The following is an 11,277-nucleotide window of genomic DNA, read 5'->3' on the forward strand; positions in this document are numbered from 1 at the left end:
CTATGACCCTTGGCCGGTTAGGCGCGGCGCACATGCATATCTTTCCACCCAAAGACACCGACTGCTGTAGGACTCGCAGAACTTTCATCACTCTTGGACTAAGACGCATATCAAAACTGAATGGAAACTAATAAGCTACAATTGGATACTATTAAGTTTAAGGTTATCAAATATCAGAGGGATAGTTTGTTGAATTCTTTTGTTGTTTTATGAGTAGTTCATGTGCGTGGTTGCTTTAAGATAAGAGGGTCAGACTTTCCATCTCTTTCGATGTTTTAGTGATATAGCTGTGGAACAACGTTCTCTTTTCTATGGACTTATCGTAAGACTGTGATAGACACCTTGGACCAATCATGAAAACCTTTATTGTGATACTATGTTCAGGATTACTAATCCTTAACTCATTACAAGGTAAGTCAAGCTATAGTCCATTTTGTCTAACTTTGACTTCACTGGGAGGTTTTTCACATCCAGCTGGCCTTTACTGCATAGTTAGTTGATAGGCTATTTCAAATGAAGAATTTGGTACGTTTCTAATGCCGTCTGGGAGGTCCTACCCCTTGACTGACCAGCATCAGTGGTCCTAGTCATTGCCTAACCTTGTCTAGAGCTTATATCAAAGATTTATTCTCCACATTTTGATATACCACTGATGAGATTTTCCCACCCATGGTTGTCCCCCCCCCCCCTCCTCTATGATAAGGTTTCCCATTGTTCATTTTGATATTGTCTATCCTTGCCTGGTGGGAGAAAAACGATCATTAAAGCTCTTATCCAGGCTGGTCTACTCCTAAAGTATTTCAGTTGGCCCTTGACTGCAGGGATGGGATGTGGAGAACCCAGTTTAGACAGGGCTTAAATGAGGGACCAAGTAAGCTGTTCTCAGTACTTCTTTAACTTCATCAGACGTCCCAGCAGCCTTGCCAATATTGTCCCTTTAAGATCACCCTTACTCCTGGAAAGTGCTTCAACAGGTGAACTGTGTTCAAACTTGCATGAGACCAGTGATCACTCGATAGGAATTGGTATTTGATAAGACTCTATAATAACATACCATTGGCATTGTCTCTGACTCAAGTAACCTCTCACAGCATACATGCCTTGGATCAAATTATAGTCTATCGAGAGGACATCCTTAACCCCTTGGGCTGCTGTTATGTGTGATTATTAAGCCCTCTTGCCCATTGCTATCACAATTGGATTGGTTGCCAACCATCAAAAATGTCATCTGAGGAAAGTTAATGTGTTTAGCCAGATCACCAAAATGTAAATCGCTGTGATCACAGAAAACGGGGGAGTTAAAAAACCTGATGTCTGCTGCCCTTAATGAGCCAGAGTCCGCATTGAAGTTGATGATTTCCAGGCTTGCTTTTATAAACTTCATGATAAAACAATAGTAACCAAGTCCCAGTTTATATAACCTTGATTTGTAATCTAATTAAGGGAGGGTGCTTGTTATTCTTTGCACTAGAAATTATATGGCACGTCTCATGATATGAGGGTTGCTGATATATAAAGTGGTACGCCAGCTAATTTGAACTTGAGAAAGCGGGCAAAAAGTTTAGCAAGCAAGTTGTTCTCAATCAAGTATGGATTGATGGCAAACAGTTCAGGCAATTGAAAGTAACGCCGTGTTCAAACTAGTAAGTAGCAATGTGTTCAAGGAAGCTGGCATAACCATTGCTTTCATGCAAACAGTACAGTGTAATGTTTCACTTCTGTTCTCATGTGGATCTTTTGACTTGACCTTTCGGTAGAGTTATTACACAGGAAATCTTCACAAGGTCATGAAGGTTGATCTAATTCACCAAGATACAAGAAAATCTTGAAACATTTCAAGAAAGTAGTATCAACAGTTTTTAACCCCTTTAGTGTTGACTCGCTATATTGGCAAGTTCTGGTATTATCTTCGTGAAGAAGAGGAATACTCGATTTACAAACCTGTTTCAATCTTTTCTGATTTTGGACTGCGGTGGCCTGCGAGGCACAGGTGTTGATGTTGATGTTGGAGAAAGCTTTTAGGAACAGGCCTATCAGAGAATTGAGAGTGGAACACTTGGCCTTCTGTTATGTGTTGGGAGGTCTGTGTTTCCTTATGATTTCTCAGTCCATCCAGACTTGTTTACAAATCCAATAACCTTTTGCAAAATCATTCTGGGTGTGACTCAGATCTACTTTTCTGTCATCTTGGAGATCAAGACCCTTTCAGCTTATCTTCACTATACTGCCACTCTAAACAACAGGCAGTGGTATGGAACCAGTGATCAAACCATGCACACAAAACTTGAAGAAAAATAGGTCTAATGTTTCTGCCGAGATCATCTCTCAATCTGACCCCTTTTATGAAAACGCTCGCTCTAATCAGGAAACAATTTGTGTGATATGTGTCTCTGATACTGTGGAATACACTGACTGATGCTGAACATGGCATTCAGATACGTTTTGTTGTGATGTCTTTTTAACACTTTGAAGGCCAGATAACTTCTGACGGCTGAAAATGCATAGTTAGGCCCACATCAATGAAGAGTGATACTTATGGTGTGACCACTCTAGTCTTGAAAGGGGATCACATCATAATCAGGACTGGATCCAGGGCGTCTGATTGTAATGTATCATAAACATGTCACTTGCAGTATTTGCGTTTATTTTCAGTAATATCATCAGAAGATCCGACAGAAGGTAGGCATGCCTTAAGTTACTGTGTTGTTGCATCTTCTGTTTTATTTTGATCCTCATCAGTTCTGTCATAATCCATTTATCTATCCTCTCAAGTTAAAGCAACCAGTTAATCATAGTTTTACTGACAGCATCATTTCATATTCTATAGTTGTGTCTGCTAACTCTTGTATCCTATCAATGCGAGCCTATCTGCATCAAAGAATACCTCTTTAAGCTAGCCACGGAAGCCGTATGTCTTCCAAGACAGAATGTTGTGTTCTTGATGATCCTTTCTCTGTGATGCTCCGACTGTCAGTTCTTCCCCTTGCACTCTGTTTCAGCCACAACAGCTACCTCTGAAGAAACAACCATTCTCTCTGCGACAACATCTGCTTCTCTCAGCGCGGTTACAACAGGCGTTGCACAAGATGAAACAACAATTCCACCAGAAACCACAACATTAGCAGATAGCGATACAACTATAGCAGCTGTTGCAACAACACCAGCTGTTACAGCTGCAGAAACAACTGTTTTAGCAGAAGGTACTACAGTAGCAGAAGTGCCAACGACTGCTGCTGCTGACATGGCAACCACTCCTGCTACAGTTGCTGAGACAGCAGCTGCAGTTGATGAGATTACAACTGTAGATGCTGAAACAACAGCTACAGTTGCCGAGGTAACCACTGTAGATGCTGAGACAACAGCTACAATTACCAAGGTAACCACTGTAGTTGCTGAGACAACAGCTACAGTTGCCGAGGTAACCACTGTAGTTGCTGAGACAACAGCTACAGTTGCCGAGGTAACCACTGCAGTTGCTGAGAAAACAGCTTCAGTTGCCGAGGAAACCACTGTAGTTGCTGAGACGACAGCCACTGAAGGTGCAGTGACTACAGTTGCTGTAGTTGTTGAGACTACTGCTGCGCCTGTGATAGAGACTACTGTTGCCACTACGGTGGCTGGCACTGCAGAGACTGCTGGAGCAGCAGAAACATCGACGTTAAGCGCTGGCAGTGATGATGCAACCACTATCGCTGCAGGTACTTCTTCATTTTGAGTTTTCACCAAATCATTTTCACCCCTTTTTCCATTCATAAAATAATTTGCTAAATGCTAAGCTTATTTCTATGACATAGACAGTGCCTTTGATTGCTCTTCAATGCTTTTCATTCCTTTTCCACCAAATATACATTCTTTCTGCACCAAAGGCTTTGCTTTGCTTCACATTTTCAGGAACTACGCAATCAACAGTTTCTCTTCGTGCTAACACTACCACAGCTGCTTCTGTTAAAGATGCTTCGACGTTACCCACTGACTCCGCTTCAACAGTGGTGGCTTTCTCACCTTCTGACGCAGCTACCAGTGCAGATTCGACGTTACCCACTGACTCCGCCTCAAAAGTGGTGGCTTTCTCACCTTCTGACGCAGCTGCCAGTGCAGATTCGACGTTACCCACTGACTCCGCTTCAACAGTGGTGGCTTTCTCACCTTCTGACGCAGCTGCCAGTGCAGATTCGACGTTACCCACTGACTCCGCTTCAACAGTGGTGGCTTTCTCACCTTCTGACGCAGCTACCAGTGCAGATTCTACCAACGCGGCTGCCAAATCAGCTGTCACTGCCACCGCTTCAACAATGGCTGACGTAGCCACTTCTACCCCAGCTCCATTCACTGCTACAGCAACTGGGGACATTGTGACATCTGCTTTAGAGTTCAAAACGGCCACCACTTTCACTGCTTCAACTACTAACTCCTTGCCTACAGATTCAGACTCAGATGTGACAACTTCAACGTCAGAGGATGGGGCGACTCAAGCAGAAGGTAGATAGACAAGTGTCGAATTGAGAGACAGTCTTGACGTATCGAGCTCCTTTACTCTTCAACTCTACAGTTCAATGTCTGTGCCAGTGGCATCTCATTGGCAAATTGGTCCACAAAATGACTTTGGACCAACATCACCATTGGCTTCATGACTCCTTGGTGGACTTGGGCCAAATTGTTCCAAAAGAATTAGTCACTTTACATCACCTTGAACTCGGCAATAAACAGGTAGCATTTGTGGCCTGGTCACGAGTGAAAGGGTATGACCCAATAGGGGGTCACCTGCTACTATAGTACTCATGCATTGTGTTGTATAGTAATTGTAAAACCTTTCTTATGAGTAGCACTGTAATGTGTAATTCTTGGAATTAAGTGTGCGGGATTATTGGAATTGGGTTCAGATAAGATACCTGTGAAAATTCCCACGGTCTACTTTTAATCCTCCATTCTCCCCAGCGTGATCAATTACGTCAGCATTGATGCGGCTCCTCATTGGATGGAGACGCATCAACGTTGCCCCCTGATTGGTGCAGACAAAGCTGCGCGTGAATACAAAACAGCTGTCCGCACGCTCTCGGCAGAGAGAGAGAGAGAGAGAGAGAGAGAGAAGAGAGCGATAGAGAGTTATTCCAGTCTCCCGAGTATTTTATAATCACGTGCACGAATCGTCATCCCGACGAACTATTTTATCAATTATGACTTTGGTGTGTATAATTTTGTGAATCAGTGTTAGAATAAAGGATCCGGACGTTAGAAGGCAAATTCAGGACTTATTACGTTTGTAACCTGAGCAAATACAACAATTGCATCACATGCACTACTTGAGATGGAACTCCCCATCTGGAAAATGGTTTGTCCCGATTGAGATACTGATAAAGATAATGTAAAGATCACAGTGCAGCCCCTGGCATTTACTTACTGAACTCATTACAGCAACTACTGCAGCAGCCGCAGAGGTTCCAAGTACAGCAGCCGTAGAAGCAGCCACAACTCAAGCTGCAGAGGGTGGGGCAGCAGTGACAACAGTCACAGCAGACGGTAAGACGGAATATTATCTTTCCCTGAACTATTCCATTGGCTCTGTTTTCCTCCTGCCTTATGTTGTAAGCTGATACATGTAGTCCTGACCTAGAGGTTGGGGTACCGATCATTTCTGAAGCTGCACGTTAGATTTCAAATGTTTGGACTAAAAATACCAAGCCCTTAAAGCATGATTCTTAGAAAAACAATGTAAAACAACTAAAAAGTAAAAGCTGAACAATATATATAACTCACAATTTAATCAAGTTGTCCGTAACTAATATGTAGGCCAACATTTCTCCTTTCACCACAGGTAATGCACCTGCAGCTACAACCGCTCCAGCGGGGATAACCCCCGCACCAGTTGGGTTGACTACGCTGGCAGGAGTGGTTGCCACCACCACACAGGACACTGCTGGGGCAGTTACTACCACTGCAGCTTCTCAAGCAACAACACAACCAGCAGGTAAAGTTTGATTTTGGGCACAGCAGTTCGATAAGAATCAGAATGCAGAGTTAAAGTAAAAGTAAAAGGCCTGTATTGCGGGAAATGTGTGTTGCATGCATGCGCAATGTAGAGTAGTAAATCCCAGTGAAGCTGTGTAACTTTGATCTCAAACTTGACGATAGCAGTGGAACTTTCGTATGTACATGTACATGATATTCTTTTTTCTGTTGTATTCATAGATCCTTGTACTCCGGGAGGCTACAAGCTTATCTCAGAAGCCAATCGCCACTTCTCGAGCGAGACAGCCCCCTCCTGTGACCGCTCCTTGCAAGAAGGATGGTACAGGTTCATGTTAGACGGCAAAAATGCACAAATTACTGACCAATGTATAAAGGTGAGTATTTTTGAAGTTAATAAAACCAAGTCATGATTCAGACCAGCCAACGAGGAGCACCTACAGCCTAGTGGTAAAAAAACGAAAAGTGGAAAAGTGCTCTGTTTCCCTGACTAAAAATACCAGACTTCCTTGAGGTATTTCTACCTTTCGGTGTCACAAATAACTGTTATGCTGGAATTAAAGTACCGGTATAGGTCTTAGACAATATTATTTGACAGAGGAAAACCTAGCGCTGTATGACATCAGTTTGTTCTTTTCAGGAAGGTGCATGTGGCTCTCAATATCCAATGAGGATTGACCTTGGTGGCAAGACAATGCCCAAGGAGGGATCTGAGCTGAAGGTAGAAGCTTGCACGGTTGGAAAGGGGCCATTTGGATCCATCGAGTGTTGCCTCGCTCGTGTCAATGTCATTATCAAGGGATGCACTGGATTCCATGTCTACAAACTGCAGCCGACACCTCACTGTCAGGCAATCTATTGTGTACAATGCAAGTTTCAACTCTATATTTCATTTTGTTGTGTTTATCATCTAGAATGGCCAGACCACATCTAGATGTTGATGACTTGTAGCAGACATTTCCATCTTCATGAATAATGAGGTTCCTTGATGGGTTCTTTGCAGTATTGTAGCCCATATACAAGTGTCTCTACCTTCATTTGAGAAGAAGGCACTGCAAGCCCTGTATGCATGGGTCTGGGCATGATGTAGATATGGTACTGTATGTCTGTGTAACCAAAGCCAGCAGAAAATGGCTCTAGATCACTCTATTCAAGTTATGGCAACTGTTTCTGTCTTTGTTTAAGATGTTGATGAGGCAATTCCAAGATCGCACCAGGCCATCCCACCACCTCCAGTGAGTAATCTGCAAGTAAAGTTCTACTTGATTTGTGGCAAACTCTTGCATGAAGCCACTTTGACTATAGTAATGTGTGGTGGTTAATCCAGTTTTGTGACCTGTTCTGTATTCTGTTATCCTACAATTATAGTTGAAGGGCTATAGAAAGGATGACACTAATGATTGGTAACTGGCTCCATTGGTGTGTTTAATTCCATTGAAGAGTCTCAGTCTTTATCTTAACATTCTCGCTTCAGGTTAACAGAGAGCTCAAGGAACTCAGTTCAGAGGAGCGGTCAAATGCTGTCACGTTTGAGGCAGATATGGGAGGGAAACCATTTGTGAGTATATGGGTTGTTTGGAACCAAGTCTTCTGACCTGGCAAACATGCCATCATTAAGCTTTACCCTGTTGAAATGGGTGTCCTGTTACACGGCATTGTATGGTTATAATTTATACTGTATGTTCACTGAAAAGTTATTTTGAATTCCCATCAAGTATCAAAGCTTTCATTTCAGGACCAGGACAAATTTTCTACAGATTTTAAAGAAATCTTGATAGCTGTTCTCAACAACCCAGATCCTCCAGCCACAACTGTAGCTGCAGGGACAAACGTGCCAGCAACAACCATCGCTGGAGCACCGGTGACAACTGCTGTGGCAACACCCGCAGCTGAACCTGCAGCTGCAACAACAATAGCTGCAGCTGCTGTAACAACAGCTGCAGCTGCTGTAACAACTGTTGTGGCTGCTGTAGCAGAAACTACTGTGGCTGCTGCTGCTGTGACTACAACAGCTGCAGCATCTGCTGGACGAAGAAGAAGAAGAAAGAGATCGGTGAAGTATGGCACTGACAATGTGGTCTTTGTCGCCCCAACACCCCATGTGCTACCAGATGGTAAAGTGGAAGTTGTATTCTTTGTGAAGAGTTCAGTTGATGGTAAGATATGGGTTTGAAATTTGATGTAGCCCTGGCCTGGTCATTTCAAAAAGTCCCTTTGCACCCATTCAATTCTAGACGGTTATAATTTGCTTTAGGGAAAATGATTGCCAGTGGTGTTTGTGAAGTAATAGGTTCTGTCAATGTCAGAGGACAACAACAGAATGTATTTGTCACCATTTCAAAGTTAATCACTGTGTTGATGTTAATCAGTGACTGTCAGCCCAATTATGTTGTGTTTAACAGTGATTGAAGCAACTGCCCTGTATGTCATAACATGCACAGTGGCCTATTCATTGAATGCAATAGATCTGGCTAATCAGGATTAATCTGTTTTTTGTAATAATAGTTCAGTCAAGTTTGACTTCAAAGCAGTTTGAGTGGATACTTGACATGATTCCAGTGGCAGTAGTGGATATGTTCTTTTACCATGATTCAGTTGTCTTATGACATATATGTAGGGAATAATTATCATGTTTTAACACTGCATAAACCCATTCCTGTGTTTCAAGATGGCTTGAAATGTTTTCAGGAAAACCAGTGGTTGTCTCTAAGGAGGACCTTATGAAACTCCAAGAACAAATCAAGAGGGAAGTGGCTTCAAAGGTATGTTGTCTGCTTGGTTTAGTGTAATAAGTTTTCATGATTGTAAAAGGTGTTGAATTGTCATTGTTTATTAAAGTTGGTTATTCAACCAACTTGTCTTGTTAGTGAAAGTAATCACTGTTTTCGAGATTGAACGGGGCATGATGAACCAGCTGTAACAGGCTGCTATGACTGATCATATGCAATCATTTCAGATGGGTGTCAATATTGTCAAAGTTACTCCTGGGGTTCCGCCTTACATCCTCGACGCAGAGGCGAGTGAAAGCCGTGGTGGAGAATCCAATATCTTCATGGATCATCTCGGATTGTTCGTGACCATGATCGTCGTTGCTTGTATCTGTATAATCGTCATAATCGTTGGGTTGATACTGCTGAAGAAATGCCGCAATGATGAATATTATGTGAGGTCAAGTGTCCATGATAAGGTGAGTGCAGCATCTCCTAATTTGGGGCGATTGTCTGCATGAGCCCAACACGACGTTCTTGACTTGTTAAAGGTCACACTCGAGGTTGGTGTCAAGAATCTACCCAAGGTGTTCAAACAGCACAGAACAGGCCGACTGTCATATCCCGAGTTACTATCCCTACTTTTGCATGTGTCACCAAATAAGATTTTCCTTTGGTATCAATTTGCCATGTGATGTCATCTACCAGACTTATTCCTGTTGAAATGGCTCAAGTCATCTTCTTTTCTTCTTCAGCATTCAGAGGTTAACTCTTCCAATTTCTACCTCTTTCAGGACACGCTGAAGATGGAGGAGGGAAAGAAGGGGAAGAAGCAGGCGATGGAGAGCCCGCTTACCGATGAGGAGATCATGAAGGACGAGAAGCCAATGTTAGAGACCACGCCCTCTATCAACGGACATGGCAAAAATATGAATAAACCTGACGATGATGGCTGGGTGGTGCCGTATGAAGAGCTGACCAAAGACCAGAGAGAGCAGCTCGAGGTAGAGGATACCAAGTTATAGGACTTTGGAACATTTTAAGCACAAAGATTTGGGAATATTTTGTGTGGGATATATTAAGATATACAGAAATGGGACTTTTCAAGGCCCATGCAAACATTGTAACAATATCAACTGCTGATGATGTCGAAAATGCACAACCTCATCGCCAGTACAGAGTGTACAGTGTCCAGTACACTGGAGGCCTCATTTCAAGTCATGGTTGAGCTCTCCGATAATTGAGAAATGTGAAAATTAGGAAATGTAAGGAACATGTGTGACGAATACAATGTAGTATGTAGTATTGTACTGTAGTGAAGCATGTGTTGTAACACCTACCAATTCACTGTGGTTAATTGAAGATTAGGGCTGGTGTTGGGGGGTTGACATTGAATACATCCTTTCAAATGAACTGTATTCAGTTTTCTGATGACAGCTGATATTTTCCAATGACTTAAGGACTATGGTTACCTTTATGAGGAAAAAGTGTAAACATTTGTTTGTTTGTGTTATCTGTTGGATGGGAAGCATTTGGTCACTAATCCAAGGTATAGCAAACAGTGGGGTGAACATTTTGGATTTGATTAGAATTGTCTGCCCCAGATAAAAACAAAGATGGACAACTGGTACCCCATTGACCTCAGTGTCATGAACAGACCTTTGGAATTGACCTTATACTGGTGACATTAGAATTTCTATACTTCTTTGTATATTGGCTTCATGTATCTCTTGCCCAAACGAATCTATGTACATAATATACATGCAATGTTGTGTAGTGTAAAGGATTATAAGATGAATCTCACTTGGGTTTTTCAATGTTATAAACATAAACACCCTTTCTGTATTGGGTAGACATCGGTATAATCAACACTGAACACCAATTGGTGACACCACTGAAATCATATAACACTGATATTTCAGGTTATGCATAGCAGTCAAATAACCCTTGCACCCATGCTTATTGTATCATAAAGCTTGCCTTATCTTTTTGGGATTTTGGACAACTGTTGAATAAATTACATGTATGTGGTTTGATCTTAGCTAAACTTAATGTTTTCTCAACACCCTATTGTAACTTTTGTGAGGATCATTTGTTCTGGCGTTTCACTGAACATTTCCGTTTACAAACACTCAAACATACCTTGGATATCATCACAACCACATTGTTTTATTGGTTGCTTGATATGAGGTATTAACACCGCAAAATTAGTCTTATTTTGGCGTTGATCTTTACGAAGTGAGTCTGAACATTCGGACCCTATCAGCAATCTTGCCAAACCCATATAATGTCTGGTTTATTGTTCCTTATTCCTAGCTGTCATCGTACTTGTATATAACATTCACCTCATACCTGAATAGCCATTGTGTTACAATTCAAATCTTATATGACATGGAGTAAATAAACTTTGGTCATTTTACAAAAGAGTATTTGCTTCTGTTTGTTTGAGAAAAGTTTGTTGATTCAGTAATTGACAAAGAGTCCAACCCTGCATGGAGATGTACAGTTCCAACTTGGTCACTGACTTGGCTGGAAAATCCATTGGATGGGTCCTGGAAGCCTCCACCTCTTTCTGCCCTGAAAATATCAGTCTAGCTCTGACTGA

The 11,277-nt window shown here is 42.1% G+C and overlaps 1 protein-coding gene across 2 annotated transcripts; it reads left to right on the forward strand.

The window, feature by feature from the left end:
* Window positions 1-18: 18 nt before the first annotated feature.
* On the forward strand, window positions 19-11,077 carry LOC135491489 (uncharacterized). Of its 2 annotated transcripts, XM_064777384.1 has the most exons (13): window positions 19-411; window positions 2,653-2,679; window positions 3,000-3,698; window positions 5,413-5,517; window positions 5,813-5,965; window positions 6,187-6,341; window positions 6,605-6,833; window positions 7,150-7,199; window positions 7,439-7,522; window positions 7,700-8,120; window positions 8,653-8,726; window positions 8,921-9,151; window positions 9,467-11,077. In XM_064777384.1, the coding sequence occupies exons 1-13, from the start codon at window positions 354-356 to the stop codon at window positions 9,695-9,697; spliced, it is 2,517 nt and encodes an 838-aa protein (XP_064633454.1). In that variant the 5' UTR covers window positions 19-353; the 3' UTR covers window positions 9,698-11,077. The 2 variants fall into 2 exon arrangements, with proteins under 2 accessions (XP_064633454.1, XP_064633455.1); XM_064777385.1 differs by lacking the exon at window positions 3,000-3,698.
* The last annotated feature ends 200 nt before the right edge of the window (window positions 11,078-11,277 follow it).

This window comes from Lineus longissimus, chromosome 7, assembly GCF_910592395.1.
Source record: "Lineus longissimus chromosome 7, tnLinLong1.2, whole genome shotgun sequence".
NCBI classification, from domain to species: Eukaryota; Metazoa; Nemertea; class Pilidiophora; order Heteronemertea; family Lineidae; genus Lineus; species Lineus longissimus.

What these genes read in the sequence shown, in the direction of transcription:
- LOC135491489 (XM_064777384.1), top strand. Translation starts at nt 354, where the DNA reads ATGAAAACCTTTATTGTGATACTATGTTCAGGATTACTAATCCTTAAC. An exon ending in GACAACAGTCACAGCAGACG is followed by an intron (nt 5,518 to 5,812) that starts GTAAGACGGAAT and finishes CTTTCACCACAG; the next exon opens with GTAATGCACCTGCAGCTACA. An exon ending in AGGCCATCCCACCACCTCCA is followed by an intron (nt 7,200 to 7,438) that starts GTGAGTAATCTG and finishes TTCTCGCTTCAG; the next exon opens with GTTAACAGAGAGCTCAAGGA.